General features: G+C 36.7%; 1 protein-coding gene across 5 annotated transcripts in view; it reads left to right on the top strand.

Moving 5' to 3' along the window:
* LOC122400395 (cilia- and flagella-associated protein 298) overlaps positions 1–23,811 on the top strand; it is a 131,886-nt gene that overhangs the window by 89,283 nt on the left and 18,792 nt on the right. For 4 of the 5 annotated variants that reach the window (XR_006259349.1, XR_006259350.1, XM_043401843.1 and 1 more), the window contains exons 2-5: positions 5,483–5,800; positions 15,071–15,358; positions 16,111–16,304; positions 21,528–21,853. The exons of the other annotated variant lie outside the window; for it this stretch is intronic. Coding sequence is in view for 2 of the 4 variants with exons in the window: in XM_043401843.1 (XP_043257778.1) it covers positions 5,596–5,800; positions 15,071–15,358; positions 16,111–16,304; positions 21,528–21,853 (1,013 nt within the window). In the remaining 2 variants the exon portion in view is untranslated. The remainder of the gene's footprint in view (positions 1–5,482; positions 5,801–15,070; positions 15,359–16,110; positions 16,305–21,527; positions 21,854–23,811) is intronic. 5 annotated transcript variants of the gene reach the window in all.

Below are 23,811 nucleotides of genomic sequence, written 5' to 3'. Positions count from 1 at the left end.
TATACCATGTTATTTTTCTTTTCAAACTGTTACTTGTAGTATACAGGGTGTTTGGCAACCTCTGGAAAACATTTTAATGAGAGATTCTAGAAACTAAAATAAGACAAAAATCAAAAATACCAATTTACTTAACTTAATTTATTACTTACTGACGTATCGACAGCCTTACAGTTTCGCCGTTCTACAGGCGGCACTTTAAGCATTAATAACTTTTTAACGAAGCCTCAATCAACAAATTACTATTCTAGATTTTCGTCTTATTTTGGTCTCTAAAATCTCCCATTAAAATTTTTCCGTGAGTTGGTCGAACACCCTGTATAAACAAGGGGAATCAAAGTATATTGTAGCATATTTCTAAGAAAATAATTATCTCGAAGAAAACTTACAAGAATTGAAAATTGAGAATCAGCTTCGCCATGAAAGAAGCACACATTTTTCTAAAATAGAGAACACCAGTCGCCAGATTCGGAAGCGAAGCTTTACAGCGAATCGCGCGACAAATTAGTTTGATGGTGTTTGAAAGCTCGTGGTCGCGCAGGAGAGAAAAGTTTCCCAGGCGTTTTGCTTTCCGCGGTAATTAAGCGACGCTTAGATCAAGTAAGTACGATTACCCAATTTTGCTGGCTGAAACCCTCGTGGTCGGCGAAGTATAGCTTTTTTTTCAAGGCTTCAATTACGCGCGCATTCACGCGATTCGTACGTATAATTATCATCGTAAAAGGTGGAGCGTAATTCCGTAGAGTGTAGTTTCCCCCCTGCAAGGAAGAAGTGGGTGAACGGAAACCCGCCGTTGGAAGATACTCGGGTACGCCGGAGCTTGGGACCAAGTTTTATCTCGACGAAGCTGGCGCTACGTAAATCAGGGCAATCCAATAAAACAAATCCGCAGTTTACGGCCTAAAGTGCACGGAAACGTTGAGTGTAGTTAGAGTTACGTTCGTAAATGGTAGGGGTGGAGGAAAGGAGGGCGGACGGGGACAGCGTTCGGTGGTCGTTCGCGTTTCCTCGTCGGATGTATTAAAAGGAGCTTGCGCGACGCGTTATTGAAAGCTTTAAGGGCGGGCTGTGCCCGCGGGAGGCTCGTGATACGCGAGTCGCTCGGAATCCAATAAAAGAGGGGTGGGGGGCAAGGAGGGCGACGGTATTTCGTGATTCCGGGAATATGCAAACCTCAAAACGCGAGTCGCGTTCGTTTCCCCGCTGAAAGCTAAAAGTGTCCAAGGAATGGAGTTTCTCAGCCACCAGGAAGCAAAGAAACTCGGAAACGTGTGATTAGTGTAGGAAATGTGAATTCGAAGTCCGTGTCGATATAGGTGAATTGCTCGAATTCGGTCGCTGATCTTGTTGATTCTACATTTACAGAAATATAGACGTAATATATGACGATTCCAGAAACTGGGACGATCCAGTTTGTCGATAACATAATTTTTTTTTTTTGTTCAACTTGTTTTTTAATTTACACAGAGTTTTTTATGTTTTTATTTTTACACAAAGTGTTACTAACCATTGTTCTGCGTATAAAAGCGTCGTGGTATGGTCAGTGAAGAACGTAGAGGCAATAGTTTACGAGATACCATTCTAAGAATCGTCGAATCTTATCTCTGTTAGGTTCCATTGCATGGCAGACGAAAATAAGAAACACTCACAGTGAGTGAAATAGAAAGAAATGTTCAACGTTTGTTTATTCTAAATATTCTAAAACTGCATGATTTTTGTATGGTGGCCCAACCTAAAAATAGCGAAGGTTCACCAGCCAATCGTCAATCTATTTTTTCGTATCGCATTTTTAATTGCTTTCCATCTTTTTAGTGAGTTCAACGTCTGGTTCTTATGCATTTCTTCTTTGTTTTTAATGACTAGGCTTGCAACGTTTATTGGCGGGAATGATTTCGCGAATAATATCGGGGGACTATTGTAGTTCGTGTTTTATATTAGGATATCACTTTAGTCCAGCATGCGTTCAAATGTTGATAAATATAAATTTTTTGTATATATATATACAGATATTAGGAATAATCAATTTAAGGATCAGGTTAGTGAACTGTTTGGAATTGTTGAAACACTTTCTCAAAAACTTAAAGTGTTTGTGGTAAAATATTCATCCCCATCTGGGTTAAATTCGTGATCATTATATCCCAATAACTAGCCAATCAATCGACTTTAAATTTACAAATAAATTAATCATTCAGTTTTTGTTTAAATTTGAATTATCTTAATATTTTAAAGCTTCAGTTTTACAATTCAAAAAGAGTATAAAATTTGTAGTAAAACTCGTGTACTTTCTTCAAATTACTACCATTTTTGCCATTTTGGTGTAACATAATTTCTTCCAGATTAAATAAGAACAATATTCTGTTTCTATTTAAAGTCGAGAGGCAATCGTGTTAGCCATGCTCGATGACATTTTCGGTGTGACACAGTGACATTATTAACAACTCGTTTATTATTGGAATATGTTACTTGAAATAAATTTATCTCGATAAATACACACTAGTACTTTTAAATAGTCTTATCACATACTAATTAGAAATTGTAGTAAGATGAAACTGCTAGTAAATGTTTTGAAAAGTTTCTTTATTGAACTTAGTAAATGCATATTACTTCATATGACAACAATTTTCAAATATCGTGACTCAAATATAGATTCAACCTTCTCATTAAATTTAATAATTCAATTTTGATTATAACTTTTATTTTTAACAGATGAAATTAATTGAATCTGAATTCATTTTATTATTCTTTCTTTTATTGCCCATAAGTTAAAGCTTGGGAGATACCTCCTATTTAATCTACCATAAGGCTTATAGCAAGGGGGAAAAGAGATTTGAATGGGTTGTGAAGAGGAAAGGGAAAGGAATAAGTAAAGTTTCTGCATTTTACGACGAACATTTTCTGGTCAAAAATGTTTTCATGTATACAAATAGACATTGCCTACAAAGTGGCCCTTCATTTGATCACATTTTGAAAAAAATTGAAAACTATTGTTCTTAACCAATAAATTCTCCAGCTTCTCAGTGAACAAGAATTGAATTTTAGTTCTAAAACTAATCAGTTTTATTACTTTACAATTTTACTAAGAACAAAGATATATAATTATTTTTTTAGATAACTTAATAGGTAGAGGTATAGATGTCATATTATAATAAAATTAAACTATCAGATAAAGCGTAATTTTCTCTGCTTAACAAATTTTTTAAATTTATACTTTATTTAATGATTCTGTGTAAAAAAATAATGCTTCCTATACAATCGAATGAAAATTAATGTTACATTAAAACTCGTCCAGCTATTTTTATTTGTAAAACTTGAACATTAATTTAAAAATACCATACTGGTACGTTTCTTTACAGTGGAAATAATAATATTTGTTATTTTTCATTCAATAATAGGCTTTCTCCAGATTGTAATCTTTCATTAATTATACATGACTGAATAGAATTATTGGAAAATAGAATGACAAGCACGTAACATGCGTATCGCGTCAATGCCCTACATTGTTATGATAATTTCTTACGCCTAATACTACGAAATTGCCGCGTGTCGCTTCAATGAATGGGGGGATAGCTCCGTGAGACGTAATCCGAGATGCGAATAGCGGGGGTTTGTCTTCTTTACGGGATAATAAAGGGTAAGATATTGCCATGCCGCGTTCCAAATCGATAGTAGAACGATCGGAAATATTGGAAAGCCTGATGAAACGCATCACAGCGTGTGTTTACGTTTATTTAGATTTTACTTTAGCGTCCGCAATTCTTCAATGGTTCACTTAAGTTGTATTTATTAGCATTTAAAGAACAAAATATATTGTAGCTTTAGGAGGCAAGTAGAAAGTGAAAGTTATATAATAGTGAATGAGAAGTTTGCAAACACAAGAATGCCAAAAATAAATGGACAACATGCTGGAATGTGAAATAATGGAATTTAGATTTGGATCAAAATGGACACAGTTATGGCTTATCGTCCATGAGTCAGAGTTTCTAGAAAAATTCTTTACGTTTGCCGGTGGAAACGAATTTCCTACTGAAATATACCCGTGAAACGTTAAAGCGTATCAGAAGATCCTGAAAGTGTAATCGATATTGCCCCGTGAATCGCTCGGCGTTCGTAGAAATTTATTGAATCTCGGTACAGAAAGCTCAGTTTTCCTGAAACAATGCTGACATCGTTGCGATAAATATAGTAGAAGACTCGAACACTGACGGAGCACGGAATCGTAGCGTAAAATTACTTTGGTATCCTCTCGATGTCCCACGAGATGCCTCAACTCAAACACGAGATCGGTAAACTTCAAAGATTTCAAAAACGAAAAACACATTTACTTTTACATTTATTTATTATTGGGATTCTGACACCTTCGATGAATTTTAACGAAAGCAATTTTCAAAACAATGCATACAAACAATGTATGACACCCACAACTAACATTCTACTGTAACTCAAGAAATTCTGCTAATATTAAGTTTCTTGAAATCTATCGAGTTTGTCTTCAGATGTTCAATTAGTTTTGACAAAATTTCGATTGGAAGTTAATAGTACTCGATATAGATCTTTAACTTTGGGTAGAATACTGTAACATCCAATCGAAATTTTGTCAAAACTAATTGGAAATGTGAAATATCTTGTTAGTATGAATATATTACTCGACAAGATTTTTAGTTTTAGATTCGCCAGGTACAGAATCTTTCCTTGTACTATTTTGATGGTAACTCAAGGCGTAACTCGTTCGATTAGATAGCTTTGATATTCATGAAGGCAGAGTATGATGTTCGATCGTTTCAGTCAGTTCTTCAATAAACATTTTCCGTCTTACTGAGATGCAGAGATTTCATCTGGTACTAGCTTGACCTAGCACATTCGATCGAGTAGGTCCACATTCGTTAAAACGCTTCCAGACACGAGTGATAGGTAGACTTTCCTGATACTGTCTTAACCTAACTCTAGACCTAACTTATTTAATGGAGTAGCTTGTAGATTCACGAGGCCACGCAATATTCGATCGCTGAAGTCAGCTGGCGATCAAACGCTGTCACGCAGAGTTTTCTTACACTATCATGACATAAATAAAGGTGTAACTTGTTCGATCTGGAATTCTCAAACACCAGTAAAGATATCGACTTTATTACTTGTTCAATTGAGTGATCCAGTAACAAGTTCTTTGGGGGTGATTGATCAGAGAAAAAAGAGGCCCCTAGATTTGTGAATAGTACTATATAATGTAAATATGTTTATAAAGTTTGCTAAAATATAATTTTCTTGAAAAGATACCACGACAAGATATAATATTCGATCCGTCATAAATTCCTATTATTTTAAGATGTTTAAACCACGTTCGTTCGTGACCCCTTGAACCTGGTTTCTTCCAATTTCCGTCGCGAATAAATGAATAAAGTTCGAAGGGGCGTCCAAAGGGAGAAAGCTCGATTTCCTTGAGACGCGATGAAAAAGCAAAAGGTGTGCTGTGAAACAAGAGATAAATCCGCAGATCGTTTCGTCTCATCGACGTCGAACGTGACGACGGGCAGCGAGCACGCCGAGGACGACGACGACGTCAATTGGGTGCATCATTGAAACGAGCACTGCCGTTTGTTCTCCAAGATGGCGGACGAAAAGGAGAAGCAGACGTTCCTGCAGAAGCTGCTGTTCTACACGACCGCGTTCTTCATCCTCCTCAGCACCTTCAGCCTCTTTGCCTTCCTCTTCTTGGTCCCCTTCGTCATCGACCCCGCCTTCACCACCATCTTCATGCAGTTCGACACTCGGCCAGCCGAGTGTATCACCATCGACGTTGAGTCCAGGAGAGGTGAACAATCGGTCCCTTCCTCAAACCATGTTTCGTTCAATCGGTGTCGCTTTCTTTGTGTCGTTGCATGCGACCTCACGGAATCCCTCTCTTAGAGGCCACTTTTCTCTCCTTCTTCCGGGTGATTAGATACCTTGAGCGATCCACGGATGCGATTTGGACACGTTGGGAGCCGTTTCATCCTGTTGGATCTCGTTTACGAATCGTTGAGTCGATGGTCATCGCATCATACACAGTTCTTTATACGACTTTGTTTGACGAATAATTAATATCTATTCGAATCGTCTGAAAATTCAATAATTTCCTTTTTAATCGAGCCGTACAATTTTCATTAATTTTATGTAACGTCTTAGAATGTGTTTAAGTGAAAATTAATTCTCCAACACCGATTAGTTTTTGTGTTAAATCTGTAATTTGGACAAAAATGCATGGATATCGAATGTCCAACAAAATAATGAAAATTTCGAGAATTTGTAGTAAAAAAGACGAACGTTACCTTGAGGTTTTCAAATATGATTATTTTGAACACGGACTATTTTCATGATTTGTATTATATTTGTAGCATTTTCATTAATTAAACACACTGGATGCCTATAAATTTTTGTTGGTAACTTTCTTGTTAGAATTTTTTGAGATTAAATATTTACGTTTCAACAAATTTCTATTTATTCAAATATTCCATTAAAGTAATGAAACGTCCATCGACTCTTCCATCGTAGGCGTACTTTGTCTATTTGCGTAAATAATTTCTTCGTCGTCTGTTTGATACACTCCTTGCCCTCGAACCTTCTGATCTTACCAGAGCAACGTCTCTGATAGTAAGTATCGTGTTCTTCTCTGTACTTGTTACTCTTCCTATCTGTTTGCACTTCCTCGATAATTCTCGTGTATGTACGCCGTTATGTGATCTTCGTGTGTGTGTCCATGATTCATGTTGTACCTGTGTGTTTGATGTACGTCGAAGACTGAATATTATAGAATACATTGCAAGGGAAATGCACGGATCTCTTTCAAAAGAATTATACGGTGAAACTCGCGTTTTGAGGAATCTCGTACCTTACATTTCACATTTCGCAGAGAAATACATACTCGCAATTAATAATTTCTAATTTCCAATATACAATAATTTCCAGGAAAAGAAATAATTCGATGACCGTACAATGTGTATAATGTACGTATAATGTGTTTGGTAGGATCGATCTAGTTTATTTTTAATTAAACTAAGCATTAAATTTAATTGCATACAAAATTTGTGTTCAATTGTGCTAAGACTAAAACAAGTAAATTTTTTAAAATTGATTTTCTCGAGAAAGAAGCCTCGCACGATGGAATGTCATTCGACATTTTCGATTTACTTTTGCTCGAAGAATCGCCCATTTCGCGGATATTTCATCAATTTGGTCGTATCCTGTATACGTACACAAATTTAGTATACCACGGAAGGTGGGATACACGTAGAAGGAACGGCGAAGTACATAAATCGATTCGTTCCAATTTACGAAATAGGGTCACAGCCGGAATATACGATTTGCATGAATGATTGAGAAAACTATTTCCAGTTATCGAGAGGATGTAACGAAGGCTGTTTTGATGGACAGCCGTTCGGTGACTCGCATAACGAATTTCGTATTCTATATCCGACCGCGGACACGAAGGCAATGACATTCAATTCAATATTTACCGGACGATCCCGGATTCGCGGCCGAAAGATCCGTGTCCTCCGTTAATTATTTAAAAAGGGTAGGAATACATATCATCCCCGCTGAACGTGACATTTTGCGAAACGGCGTCAGTGACGTACGAATTAAATTTGTTTTGTCGGCCGAGTGCGATTCGTTTTACCAATTTCGATCCGCAAAACCACGTGCACGTAGCGCGCGATCAACTTGTTCAGGCAGAAACAAAACTTCGCGTCAGCTTTTAATAACGAATATTGCCACTCGAATCGTAAAAATCAGGGAATAACTGGAACATCGAGAATCATCAATAAATGTTCATTCTATTATTAAAGGTTACGTACTTTTGGCTTACATTGATTTTTTTGAAACATATATTTGTAAAGTAAACACATTAATAGAGAAAAGCTCAGAGTAGTAGGTTCTATTTTATTTTTTAAACTTCTATTTAACAGATTTGACAAGTGTTATGACTGGATAAAATTGGATAAGAAAATTGTCATCTTGACCTAGCATCTCTTTGCTAAATTAAGTAAAATGTGAACTAAATTCCATTTTTGAACAAAACAAATAACATTTCTTCAAACAGTAAATATTTTATTAGTTACTTAATGTCGTAAATTTGTAGTTCTTATTCTAAAGATTGATGTTATTCGTCTTTAAATGTATATGATTTATTATTTGGTAGATTCTTTAGTAGAACTCCATCATTCCACTTGGTCCGTTAAATCGTGGTTCTATCGTATATATTATCATCGCGTGACAGCAACGAATAGTGTTGATAGTGATACCTGTAGCTGTATTTTTTAAAAGTATGAATCAAACAACACAATTACCATTTCTAACTGCCTTTAAACGCTAATTATTACCTATTGCTTTCCCCCAGTTTATTTTTCAATACATCTGATTCATACCACCCAACTGCCAGATTTCGTCACTGAACTTTTGACCCAAATATATATGTATAGTACCTGTGTATACAGATACTCCTACTCATGTTCGTATATTATAATAGTGATTCATTATAAATGAAAAAAACCTTTGTTTTCTTATGAATTCTTTCCATTTATTTTTACCAAATGTTTTTAATTGCACTGTGTTACTTCTATTTACAAAGTAGTTTCAGATTAGTAATGCCCAATTACAAAACCGATAGAGAGGTATAATATAAACGGTGTACAATATTTCCAACGTGGCATGACCGTTTCCTAGTTACCTTTTTAATTTTTTCTAATACAAACCTTGGAATATCAATGTATGAAAAAATGGACGAGTTTCAAAAACAACGACTCAATTCATAAGAAACAAGTTTCTTTTCATTCACAGTGAATCACCATTATAATATATGAATATATGTGACAGTAACTGTATATGAATGAAAAGCGCAGAAATGTTCCGTGGCGCTTTAGAGAACACGCGACTCTAGTTTTGCAAAAATCGATCTCCATATACGCGAAACACAGAATCATGGAAATAATGTTTTAATTTCTCCAGTCGTGTTTATTTTTTTCGAAGTCGAGAAATCATTAAGCTATAGAGCCTATTCGAGTTTTGTGTGCGCACGTCCTCCTCTTATTCGTCGAAATCTCTGCTCATACGAACATAAAACACTATGTGCTCGCGACAGCGTTAATAAGTGGTTGTCAAAGCGCTTGTTTGTGCAACTCGAATATCTACGGTTCCACCATTACGACTGTTCGTTTCGTTGGTAAACGTTTGGCGTTTCAATTTAGGCGATATTACTTTGATTCGATATTACTTTCATCGCTGTTTACTTAGGATAAAGCATCCATCATATTTATCCGCGTAGACCCCGTAGCCACGACACTTTATCGATTTTGTTGTTGGGATACCCACGTAATTTAAATAAAAAAGAGAGAAAAGGATCGAGTGTATACAAAGTCGGAGCAACGTGTGTGTAACATCGATTTTATGCAAATAAAATATGGAACGGTGACGGGACGTTTCATCGCGAAAATTACGATTGCGTGTTGCGTAATCGAGGAAAACGAACGAGACGAATTAATTACGTTAGTTTAGTCGAAAAAAGAAATATCAATTTAACGTTTCGTTTCTATTTTTTCGCTTCGATTTCGATTCCAGGGATATTTGCGCCAAATTCGAGGGGTGTTAATTTTAATTGTAACGGGATTTAATTAGCGGTGACGCAACGCAGAAAGGAGATCGATAGAGCGGGAAGGTTTTCTCGTACGCGAAACGTTTACGTCGCCTATGACAGGCCAACCAGGCGTACTTTCAGCTCGTCAATCAATTTTTCGAATGCCCCGATACCCAACAGTCATAATATTTGGCGCCAAATGTCTCTGTCCACATCTTCGAAATTACATTTACTCGAAAATTGCATTTGCCAGTCGTTGCTGAACGCGAAGCATTCGATACTCGATTACGAGATTCATTGGAACGAAAAATAAAGCATAAACGGAAAGATTTGTACATAAATTACATCACAATTGTCAGTAATCTGGAATATATTTCGTTTTAAAAAATGCAACATTAGTTTACATTATAGAAATTTTTTCCTTTTTGATGAGCCTTAATTTCAGTAATAGTGAACAAATTTAATTTTTTAAATTACTCGATGCTTGCAATATTAAATTCTATGGAGTTGGATGTGATCGTAACGAACCATTCATTAGTCACATTTAATGTTGTAATATAAAATATAAAATATTAACAGATCAAAATAACGTGGTAAGGTGTTGGAAAACGTACATAAAAGCAAAATCCATGATCTCTGTAATCTCGTGTGAATTACGCTTTTGTATCTTCCAGTTGATCGCATTACTACTTAACTGCACACTACAGATACTTTTTTATTTTACATTTCGACCTACCCGATTATTGCTTTGTTCCTTTGCGTACATAGCAAAAATTTCAGTTTAAATATTCGTTACATAGACACATACATTCTTGTATAAAAAGATTATTCCTATTTCTCCTAATCGAAAGTAAAATTTTGCTAATTCAGTATACATTTATACCTTTTTCACGGTCTCAATCAATTATCTTATCAACTATACATCCTTTCAACGAGGTAGTTAGTTTGGAATCTAACAAAGTATATCAGAATATTAATAATTTCTTCTCTTCTCTTTCTTTTACCGAACAATCTTTGTGCTTTAAAACTAGAAAAACCTGTATCCTTCTTCTAAACAATCGTTTGTTATTTATGAGCCGCGCTATCGATTATCATTGGTAACGCATGACTGTAGAAGACGTTTAAATATTTAATAACTATGAAACACGCGATCGATTATCGCCACGTTGCTACGATATCATCGCAAATGTTTTCTGATGTTTCGTTCCTGATACAATACGTACGTGAACAAACCACGCAGAACATTATCGGTATGTTTGGAGGATCAACACTTACGAGCATAATACACCAAACATACAGAAACAGACGACGTCCACCGTATATTTATTTCGCAGAGAATTTTATTTCTCGTTAAAAATCGGTCACATCGGAAATATCCGAGCGTATCGGGGTTTCACTGTCCTACATACATATTTTTATGCACGTCAACGTTAAAAATAATATCATTGATCATGCATCGATACAAATGTATCTATTAAAATTTCCATTTGTTTTACATATAACAAATGCAAAAATAAAATACCAAACAATTCTATCAATAAAAATAGTACAATCTGAATTTAACGTGCACAGAAAAATCTGCATTATTCGTAAATAAAATTTACCCAACTCTAATTATACAATATCGTGTATCCAAGTCAGTGTTAATATTTTCGAAAATTCTCCAAAGAGTATCCAGTTTCGCTCCTTATTTCCCGAGACGATCGTGGATCTTTTTGAACCGATTTCTCGTAAATTTCTTGCTCGATATAAATTTTTAAAAATTATTCTCGACGCACCCGTCGCGAGATTACTTTAGCGGTCCGTTCTCCGGGGATCGATAGAAATCATCGCGATAAGGAACGATGCCGTAAATTGGACGCGTCGCCTAGAACCACGGCAAACGACGACGTTATCGATATATCGATGTAATAGAGCCACTAAAGAGCCACTAGACGGAGACGGGCTAAGATCGGCGCAACTGGTGTCTTTGTATTCACGGTATTCGAGCTGGTCTCGAGCGATCCAAACGTATTCCTGCTCCCTGTGCAACCCCTCCGTTCTTTCGTCACCATCGTGCTTACACTTCAAGTCCTCTGTCGAACGCCAGCGGCTGTAGGGTGCTGGTATTCTCCGCGATAGAGTACTCAGACATCTACTTGTCGCTACACGTGTGTGCACACGTCCGATGACACACGGTTTCTTTCTCAATCATTCGAACGATAGCACGGCTTAATTTCACGCGTGTCGTGCACGGTATTGTGCGAATTAATGGGAACGAACGGATTGTTTGAAATATTTACGGGTGGCTGCATGTTCGTCATCGCTTTAGAGCAATACTTTACCGGGTACTAGAACGGATGACAAATAGAGCGAAATATAAACAGTTATAGAAGCATCTAGGTCGAGAATTGGAAAATGTTTGACCTAATGGCGAAGCAATTTTTCAACTGTCACGCATCAAAGTTTATACAGTGGTATTTTATGCGGTCATTACTACACTCGAGAAAATTTAAAATTTTGCACAAATTGAGTGCGACCTAATCACATTGCTGTTTTGAATTTTAACCTAAAAACGGTTTTAAGGGTGTTTTTACCCCTTTCATGTGTTTGATATCTCTGAAACTATAAGAGATATTAGAAAAATGAAATATTGAGTTTTATAATCTCTTATGCTCTATTACACATGACTGTAATAAAAAATTCCAAAAGAATTTTTTTCTGATACATCTCCCCCATCACATAGTCAATTTCTGAACATTGTATATTTAATAATAATAAGATAGAAAAATTTTCTCAAACTATTTATAATCATTTGTATGAATTGACTGTTAAATGAACTGCGAAATGTGAAATGAAATTTATTGTTCGAGTTCTCTTGTACTTATATCCAGACAAGGAAATAGTCACGTATTTTTCTCTTGCATGCGACCTCGAAAATATTTAAAATTCGTAGAAAAGTTGGAATAAGTCCAACAGTTGCAATAACAGCTAACCTCGAGAACAAACTAAATGATAAAGTTTGCGAGATATAGGTCTGGGAAACACGTGGTTAAGTTTCTTCGTTTGAATTGATCGAAAATTTATTTTAATACTAAGTGCTTACATTGGTAATTTATTTGGATCTTTACAATTCATTATTATAAATTCCTGAATGGTTCGAAGAATAATCATAAAATCTGGTGTTGGTTGCATGTAGTCTTTCTTAATGTATATATACTGAATTTATAATTAATACCTCGAAACTTGTGTGTGAATGTTGAGTGGCGGTGTTCCGAATCGATCCCTGTTGATTATTGTTGGTGTTCGTAATCTATTAATTGTCGTGGTTGTCATTCCTCTTTCTGTACCACCCTTCTGCACTTTCGATCATTTCTGAAATTTCTGCTAATTATATTCGTCTGGTTCCAATTTGACGTCGATGTGTAGCACGCAATTTTCGTGTTAACACTTATATGGCTCTTGTACAACTTTACACGTATCTATGCACATACATTAAGCCTTTGAATACGCAGTTACTTTGTTCGTTGCTATAATTCACGCGAATGCAAAATATAAATTAAGTAGACAATTTGCAATTCCTTCGGTGTGTCGAAAGAACTAGAAACATAATTAAAAATGTTATTTAAATAATTACAAAAGCGATTCAAGCATTTCATATGTCTATAAAAATTATCAATTCCATTGTTTAATTTTTCTGTTTTTAACGAAATTATTTTGAATATTTTGTTATACAAACTGCTACTTCGAAGGTTTAATTTTCAAATGTGTGTCACTTCATGGTGATGTTATTCGTCCAGTAAACAATTTTCACTGCAATCGAGCGGAAATAATTGTTGCGAGTGCAATTATTCGTTGTTTGATGTTTCGTAGTAGGATTTTAACGGGAACAGGATTTTGGAGACCGAATACAGAGGAAAGAAGATGCACGAGGATAGACTGTGTACACTGCCACGTGGAATGTGTCAGCAAGCTAAGCTTAATTAATTATTTGAATTATTATCCATGATGCAGTGACGCTGCAATAATTAATATTTACACGGAATTTCACTATCTGATTTAAAATTCCTAAGTTCAAGGCCATATTGTGGTATACAATCATCATTTTACTTCTTTTTTATCATTTTTAAATTATTAAAGTTCTTCCAATTCTCTGTTTCTGTGCAAGAAAAAGATTATTTTTCAAAGACATTCACATGTGAAATAACAAAAAGAATTTCTAGTAATGTTAATAAATTATAAGATTCCTCGTAGCAGTCACACGGGATGATACTATAAAATATAACTTCGATAATGAATTAAAAATGAAAGAAGCAGAAATAATAAAAGAAAATTCATGCAAACTGCTATCCTATATTTAGTTTCGAGTTATTTGCAAACCGTGTGTTCAAAAAAACATCGTATATCCTGAAAACAAATCGATAGAACAGATAACGGTTTACAGTAGTTCTTTCTTTCATTATTTTAAGGTCACATTTTATGAGTTGTCTTATATGTTCTTCCGAGCCATTAGTTACTACGAGAGTAATTAGCGAACGGATCCTAACAATTTGCATCCTAAAATGGAGACCCGGGAGATTGGACGTTATCCAAAAGTGTGACCCGGTATGTCAACTACATCGCTGTTGGAGCTTTCCTCCGTTAAAGTTTAGAGGAGGAAGGCGAGGTCAGGGCAAGGATTTCGTAACCTGCCTCAGGGACCACGTTCAAAACTTTGTTACAGTTTTCTTGTTTTCGGGAATCTCGAGGAAGTCACTCGTGCATTCTTCTTCTCTCAACTTTGCCTCTGTGTCTAGCGCGTAACTACTAAACGATTTACGTGCACAGTTCTCGAGATCGTGACACCTTCTTCGCGCGTTGATGCACGTCGAAAAATCACTTGCTCTTCATAGATCGACGAACAATTACAATCATTATACCGTTGCTTTCGAAATATTCTTTGTGGCGTATCGCAGTTACGAGTTTTAACATATGACACGACTGGTGTAAACTGGTGTAGACTGGTGTAGAATTGTTTGAAATGAATGAAAACTCGAACTGATATTGTCTTATCGGTGACGCTAATTTTACTCTGTGCTCGTATCAACGTATAGATTAACGATTCACAAAATTTACGAAGCTCTGGTTCAAGCATTTAGAATTCTACACCGTTAGAGACACGTTCCAACGAAATGTTACAGTGATCTTTCACCGTTGAGTATAAGATACAATTTTCATGAAGACGTTCCAACATCTCGGATCAAACAGTTCTAGTCCTCTCTTCTGTAACAATATTCGAGTACTTCTCGAGTTCCACGGATTGTTATCGTCTTCGAGCGACGCTCCAAACGATCATCGATCTAAAACACGTTCGAACATTAGTCGTCGCCGTAGTTTTTCGATGTGCATCGATCTCTGTCGTGATAGTCACCCGGAATCTTCGTTTGTCTTCCCGTAAATCTCGTCGTTAACGAATTTCTTCGATCACGAAGTCCATGAACGATCCGTTGAGTCCAGGTACGAGCAACTGTTCATGGACATCCTGTAGAGAGGGTTGCACCAAGGAGCTGTACGATTGCACGCAAATACGCGTCAACTACAAGCTACCGACTAACACGTCCGAGGATATCGATGGACAGGGCGAGGGAGGCGGGGCGGTAGGAGGTGTCGAGGATGACGAAGACAGCACGACGATGGGCAAACCGCGTTACGAACGCTCCCTCAGGGAGTACGATTACGACGAAGACCTTGACGATGACTTCGCCGAGGACGACGAAGCTGGACTGCTGAAACCCTTCCCTACAGGTATAGGGCAACGTCCTACGGTGTCGTATCTGGTGTTCTCTTCTCCACAACGTACATTCAGAGACTATGAAATTCATTTGGATTTCAACCGAGTTCAACGACGGAGACCAAATCGACGAAAATAAGTATTTTCGAAACCCGATTCTTTTCTCTGTCGATTTATGCTCGAACACACAACTGCTCGGAAGTGGTTTTCGCAATTCAGGGAGGGGCGACTCGATATCTCGCAGACACTCGGCGTTCCGGTCGATCCGACTAGGCGAGAAAAGGCGAAGAAAAGAAAGCGTCGACTTGGCACTCCGGCTGTCGCACGATGAAATTCAGTTGAAATTCAAACGAATCTCAACGTTTCTAAATGTAAATTGCAGAGATCTACAATAATCTTTACTTTCAAAGTCTTCGGATGAAAAGGAAACAGTAAAGTTACAGACCTGCGTCTCTATCGAGTTGTAAATATCGATTCTAGTTTGACGTAGTTTTTAAGCATCGACGAATTGCTCACGGAAACGTGTCGCGACAGATTCGAAGGGAAACCACAACCGAGCGACCGCGACGAGTGGGCGGTAACCGCGTCGCGCGTCCCGCTAACGAAAGAGCAAAATTCATCGTCGTTTGAACCGTCAAACTCAAACAAACCCGGGCCCGAGCGTACTCTGGGCTAGAGACGCTCTAACAATGTCCACTTTCCCTCGTATGGAAATCTGTCCGCGGACGTGTGCCGCGGCTGGACGATAACGAGGCGAAGTTCGCAGGTCTCATGGGCAACGACTCCGAGTGGTACTTCACCGGGGCGAAGCTGTTCCCCAACGTAAAAGGCTGTGGATACCCTCCAATGCTGAATTGCAGTATTTTCTACCGGCAGTACGCCAACATAGGGCAGAACTTTAGCTGTTACTACTCGAAAGTGGATCCCGGGATAGTCATCAGCGACCTCGACATGTGGCAGGTCTCAGAGCTTTTCTATCTTCTCTCTATGTGTCTGCTTTACACTCTGTTGCTGTGCGTGAAGCCTTGTACTCGGCCACACGAGGTGCTCGCGTGTATAATTCAGTTGGCTTTATTCTGCCCTTCGCATCATTTCCCCCCAGGGTAATCCTTTTTTTTCTTGCATTTAAGGGGCTATTGCTGTCTAGACTGTCACATTTTCGGTTCGTTTCATGGCTTTTTTTTCAATGATAGGAAGGCTATTTTGCAACGAAATTATCCAGATAGGTTTATCTTATAAGCGTGTACAGTATTTTTTTCGTTCATGAACATTGAAAAATGGGGTTGTTATAACTTCTTGTTTAATGGCTCTTCTAAAACAGATGCTCCATCGGCTTCTACGATTTCAGCCAATTCACAATGTAACGAGTATATACAGAACAAAAATAAAAAATCAATTTTTGTCTAGTTTGAGATAAATAAGAACCTGGATGAAAATGCTTCTTCTTTCTATATTCGTATTAATGTTAGTAATCTAAAAATAAATTATCTCAAGAAAGAGTACCTACTCAGGGGCTGATGAAATTTATAGCAATTTTAAGTGCATAAGAACTAATTTTAAACCAAAAACAAAAGAATAGGTAATGTTTCGATTTTTTTGTAATCTTCACTGTAATTTGGTAAATTTTAATTACTAAAATTAAAGCAGAACACTTTAAATTATTTTCAAAAAGAGGAAGAAAACTTGTACATACAACAAACATATACTTATACAAAACAAATTAAATTAAATATACAAAAATATAATGGTTTTCTATACATATTTTTCAAGTCACATGCTTTAAGGAAATGAAATAAAAAAAAAATAGGTTTCTTCAAAATTCTAGACAGCAATACTCCCTTAATTCGATCAATCAGTGAAATATGACACAAACGCAGCTTCTAACTAAAACACTCTATCCAAAATGTATCGAGCTCTGCCTTAACACATTGACTGCTACATCACCCACATACAGATGGTATGATTTTCCTCTAAGGAGCTAAAAAAATGAATTCTCAAGATTGGATATTACAGAAAATAAATCTAGATAAGACTCTTGAATTTTAACGAGGCTGTATAAAATTATTTTTAGTATGCTAGCTTCCAATTGTCTAGAAACAAGATTTCGTTTTCGTGGACAATTTCAGGAGTTTGGTCTGGCAGTCAACGTGTTAATTCGCCGATTTCTTGACGGGGTTCATCCATTGAGGAACCGTAGAAAAATACTAGTGTTTACAGCTTTTAATTTGTTGAGATGGTTATTTCATATTTACGATCTTATTTCCCGAATCTCGATTTCATTTCAACGACACGACTTCATCTTTCCTAAAAGTAGCGAAATATGTGTTGAGAGTCTCAACCTTCAACTACCAAAACATATTTAATTTTCGATTATTCTAAACTATTAAACATTTTTTGTTCTGAGAAGGAGTTTAAATACAAAGCTGAAAATATTTATCAATAAGAAATACAAATATTATTAATGGATTGGCGTGATTCAGACTTCGGTTTACACACAATTAAGACCAATCTGAATAAAACCAAAAAAAATGGAATGCAAAATATAAAAACGTAAAATTTCATTGGAACCAGTCACTAAACTCGATGGTCTTGTTGCATTAAAGGGAAAAGAACAGTGGCAGGGATGGCGTCACACGCTAGTACCGGGGAATGATTCGGTCTTGAAGCGAGGGACTACTGTATGTGGAATATCTCAAGGATTAGAAAACAGTATCTATACAAATCAAAGAACACAAGAATTATTGAGCACTTTTGAGTTGACAACTTTCATTAACACGAAGAGTGAATAAAAATTTTAGATTCACTTTTAAACTTTTGCTTACCTGAATTATAATTTACGAATGAATTTGAAATCTGTGAATAAAATCTGCCCAACTCGAATCAGTAACGAAATATAGAAATGGTTATAACTTGGTAATATGGACAAATAAAGTACATATTTGTTCAAACTTTTTCCATTGTTTCTATGTCGACTGTCTATCATTGAAGTAGGTACCGATGTATCGACAACGCGAAAAATGGACGTTTCAAGGCTGGTTACATCGGTGGAGAGATAATGGTCGATAAACGACACCGCGAAATCGGCTTTACAGCAATCGACAAGGATTAAAATCGAATCTCTCCGCACTGACGTGTCCTTTTGCTATCGAGTGTAACCGGGTTACCGCGTTCTAGACGCCGTCGATTTACGCCTGGCGTTTCTACGTACAAGTCACGCGAAAGTGGTCTCCGCGTGTGTGACTTCTGTGCGAGTTTACTGTCGACAGGAACGTCGGAACACGAATCGATACTGCAGGTGCCTATTGAGGCCAGAGTGCATTATGCAGCCAAAAGCGTCCCCTCCGTAAATGGTTAAGTACGTAACAGTGCTCATTATTAACGGAGATCCGTATCTGCTTTAATTGGGACACAAAGACTGCCAGTCGCGAGCTCGAGTAATTGACGGAGATTGCGTTGCATGCTTGAATGGGAAGAAAGAACGACGATGCAGGTAGACAATTGCGAGCCTTTTCAAGTCCCGCGAAGTTATTACGGAAAGCATGGACGAAATGCGAAGAGAGTAAACAAGAAACTGAGGAATACAGTTGCACAGAGTTATTCATTTTTTCTCGAATATTCAAAACATGGAGAAAAAAAAATATTTGACTCGATTAACCATTTCGAGACTATTAGAACACATACGTCCCAGTAGATGCTGTCAATCTACTATTTCTTTTTTTTGAAACATCTTTTTTGCTATTATATTCAGGGTGTTTGGCCACCTTACAGAACAATTTTTAATAAGACGTAAATCAAGAATACCAATTTGTTGATTGAGGCTGTGCATCGACATGAATAGATACATCGTCTGAACTATTAGAAAAGTACAATACCTCTTTTATTTTCTTTAAATAAAGACCGTCTCGAAAGTGTTAAGGACTAAGTCTAATTTCTCTGAAGTTGCTTCGAATTATGATAAACAATTTTGGGTATTACGATTTGCTTATGTCAGGTGTTTTTCTCCTTTGATTATTATAATAACTAGAAAGAAATTTAGCTTGATCTGTTCGAACTTGATTTAAACAAAATTACAGTTAAAATTATATTTTAGTCAATCTCATTCGAGCAAATTGAAAAAATATTATCAATCATATTTTAACTAAATAAAAATAAAAACGAAATGTATGCAGAGTGAACAAAATAATGTTCTCCACCTTAGCACAAAAACGAGATTAAATTACTTCAAATATCTCTTACATAAAGTATCAATTTTTACACTGTTTTCAATGCCAGAGTTAAATTATATCTTAAAAAGTAAAGTGAGGAAAGAAATAATAATGGCACATAATAACAAATAATTTTCAAGTATTATATTAATTGGAGAAGGCAGTGAAATTCACGGTTTCGTCGATCGAGCCACGCCGACGAGGCAGTCGTGATAAAATTTTAGGACGATGAAATTAATCCCGCTAATTGTAAACCGCGACGATGCATATTGAAACGAGCGACGCGAAAAGAAACCGCGCGCCGAAAGGGGCGTGAATGGAAACAGCGATCCAGTAGCATCTCGGCGTGGAAAACGATTTTCCGGCGGCGTGGGTGCAAGGCACAGTGGAATTCCGTTACGTTTACGGAAACGTGGCCGCCTGCACGGTGACGAACAATGCATTTCAAGCGGGCTGTATGAGCGCCCCGATGACAAAGACGGAAACCATCGTGCCCGATGAAACTCGTGCCTCTGTCCGGAAGAAAAGAAAATTTCTCACTCCCACGCTTTCCACCCTGGAATTGAATCCGCGCGAGCCCGACGAGCCATTATAAAACGACGATAGCATCGCGGATCTGCCGGAAAAGCTTGTCACTCCGAGTGCTACGTGTGTCAATTTCCGAAATTAACGACACCCTCGAGGTGTACCGTAATATCCCGACGCCACCAACGAAATATCATGTCAGAAATAGGATGTATTTTAAAAAATAGTTTCGTCGAGAGTATAACTTTTTTTCAATCGGGGATTCTACGATTTAATTATTTCATACAAACGAGGTCGTCGGCTCTCATTCTCATTACACTTAATTATTCGATGTTAATTGAGTCAAATTTTATCCTTCGGATGGTTGTGCTTCAACTGAAATCGAGATTTTGGGAAATTTGCAATTCTATTTTTTTTAAGCAAGATTGATAATAATATAATAATTAATCTTGTTAAGAAAAGAAATTGAAAAAATTTCCACAACTAAATTTGACGTGACAAAGAATTGTTAGTCGTATAGGCTCTGATGGAATTGTTTTATTGCACGGATGTACCAGACTAGAGAGTTTCTTCAGTGTTGTCTACCTACTTCTTTCAAAATTACCCTTGTTGCAGGTATACAGTGCTGTGAATAATTATAAACTCGTCCACGTTTCTATATCTCTCATAGCAATGAATCAAAAGTTGGAGACACCGTTTGTGTGATTTGGAGAAATGATAAACAAAAGTTTCTCACGAAATTGTATTTTAAAATGCTTCACAAATCTTTGAAAAATATCTTTTACGAGCTTGTAATACTGTGTTTAAAACAAAGTTGACCTCTACATCTTCTCTACGTCTCCATTTATACCACATTATGTACTTTCTTAAACTCTACAATTTCTGTAAGTAACATTTTCTCGCATTCTTTGAAATAATCAAGATATATAAATGAACAGAGCTCGAGGGACACGTTGTATACTCTATTAGTCTTGTTTTACATTATCGAGCAGGTACTGTGCGTCCACGAGAAGTTGACTAGCGAAAGGAATGCGGGTCTGATTGGTTCCCCACTCTAGTTTAAAGTTCGATGAGCCACAGTCGCTATTGGCCGAAAGTGGGGATAGGTGGAGCAAGCAAGGTACTCCCCTATACCCTGTGCCATCCCACTAGCCAACTTCTCGCAAACACACAGTACATACAAATGAAAACAAACAGCCGTTCGTGTACAAAATTTCTTATTATCCAACCGTAAATCTTGGCATGATTGATTCTTGAAAATGTCGATGAGAAGAAGCAGAAAAAACTGTTGGAGAGTTTATAATTATTCGCAAGTACGTGACTCTGCGCAATTTCGACGAGGGTCGAATTTGAGGCTCCCCTTATGAGAATCGTGACTAAAGGCAACGTTCACTGTTTTACACTGATACATTGATCAGCGTCCGTGATGAAACGTGCGACGTGTTCCCCTCAGGTGTACATGAATCTGGTGTACGCGATGGCGATTCCGATACCGTCTTTCATAATCTCGGTGATATACCTCACCATCGCCTACTTCAAGATCTACAACGAAGAGGAGAAGGTCCTCGTGATTGGCGAGGAGGGCAAGGACGGCATAGACGGGGATCGTAGTAACGCGACACCCTCGCCACAGACGAGCGGCGCACTTACGGCCCGTAGCGAAGCTTTCAGGGAAGACCTAGTGAATCCAAGCTTCGGGCATCAGCTGAAAGTCGCCATGGTCGACGACGTGAGCAGAGAAAGCCTGGATGGGATACCCAACTCGTTCTCTATTCAGGGGTAAGCGTCAACTCTGAAGGTTTTTCACTCTTCCTTTATCGTTCCCTTTCGTTTACGTGCCTGGAGAATATGTGTCTTGTTTGCCAAACGCATGCATTCTACGATACGTATGATAAGTGACTCCGTTACTGACCGGACCCTTCATTAACGGCCTTTTATTTACTATGTTTTGTTTAACCCTTTGAGCGCTAGCGATGCATACATGCGTCCTACGTTGTGACTTACTACAATACAATTATCAGCGTTTTAAAAATAAATTTTATTATTCGAGTTAAATTACGTTTCAAATTTTGAAAAAATAACAGGAAGAATACGTCCTGCAAAAGCTGTGAATGTTATACTTGACTAAATTATTTCTTTTCTTTTGCTAGTATATTTCTAAGTATCCAACACATAAATTATGACTTGATCGTTTGCATAAAAGTTGACCAATTTATCAAAATTATAATAAATAATTATAATGATAATGAAAATGAGAGATTGAAGAAAAGAAGAAAACAATATCAGAAAAAGATAGTAGTTTAATATTAAAATATAGAATTTAAAATACAGAATTTTACAAAATATAATAAACAGTAAAATGTACAATTTTCATGAAATATTAACAATATTTGCTTATTATATTACTAAATGCAAATTTATCAAAAATTTATTCCATGCACATATTGTTGCAATAAATAATCGAGATGGTCAGTAAATGATGCAAGCCGGTTAATAAAGGGGACACGAAATCGAATACAATATTCAGTACAATTTTCGTATAAACAGCCAAATAACACTTCAGAGCTAATTTAGCTATAAAACTAAATTTAAAATTAAAAATTAATTTAGTTATAAAACTTCAGACACATTGAAGTATCTAGTTTTATAACTAAATAGTTATTAATTTTAAACAATCAATATTCTTATGCGTCCAATAATGGGGGCATGTATTTACCTTACTTTAATCAAGTGGTTTTCAAACTATAGTGAAGAGCATAACTGATAGTTATTAGTTTTAAGTTTACACAACAAGTAAACATAACAGAAACTTTCAGGACGAATGAAGGTATCATTAACAACTTTTTAAAGTTGTAAACAATATTTTCTTTTGCCCTCAATAAGAAAGATTCGTTGCTGCAGTTTTGCATCATCCTCTTAGCAATAAAATTTTTTTATTATATAACCTGCTAGTATTTCGTCCACAATTCTTTAGCACTTAGAACTTCTGCAATGCATTTTGGCACTATGTACAATATTTTTGTCTGATATTGAACAAACAATGAAAAGGTGTTTCATCATCTGCTGGGGTTATTTTACACATATTGAAGGCATTAAGTAGGTACTAAATTCGTTATGAAGAAGGAGAAAATGTCGTACTTCGACAAAATGGTAATTCTAGACACACAGCTGAATCAGTAGAAAAAACTGGCTAACGAGTCAGAGTTTTTCTTCGATGGAACAGCTAGCTCGGAGTCCGAATTCAAACCCGATTGAGAACTTCTGATCGGGTTTAAAAGAGGAGACTAGCGAAAAACGAAACTCGGTCATCGGGCATTCACGAATAGCAGATTAGCATATAGCACGAATGGTACAACATCGAACCAGAAATTGTCCATAGGTTAATAGAAAGTGTGCCAAGTAAATTAAAAGTAGTAGCAGACGATAAGGAAAAATAGACTACGTATTGGTTTTAAAACTGTAAACGTTGTACCACGTACCTGTTTTCTCTAGCTACTTTGCATATCATTGATATAAATAAAAATTAAGTTTTTTCTATATTACTCCCTTCATTTCTGAGTTCAAAGAATTGACAACGTTATTTGACACAAAAATAAACGAACGAATTCTCTAATTTACGCGAATTTTGTGTTCAAAAATAATGTCAAGAAACATTTTCTTGCTTTCGATTCACGTTCAGATCGGTAAACAAGTTCCGGAAGTGTTCGAGGTATCTATCACATCCTTGCAGTATGCAT

This window comes from Colletes gigas, unplaced genomic scaffold, assembly GCF_013123115.1.
Source record: "Colletes gigas isolate AHSC1104 unplaced genomic scaffold, ASM1312311v1 Colletes_gigas_Sc00017, whole genome shotgun sequence".
NCBI classification, from domain to species: domain Eukaryota; kingdom Metazoa; phylum Arthropoda; class Insecta; order Hymenoptera; family Colletidae; genus Colletes; species Colletes gigas.
Note: the sequence above shows the minus strand (reverse complement) of the source record. Positions and strands in the feature narration are given on the sequence as shown.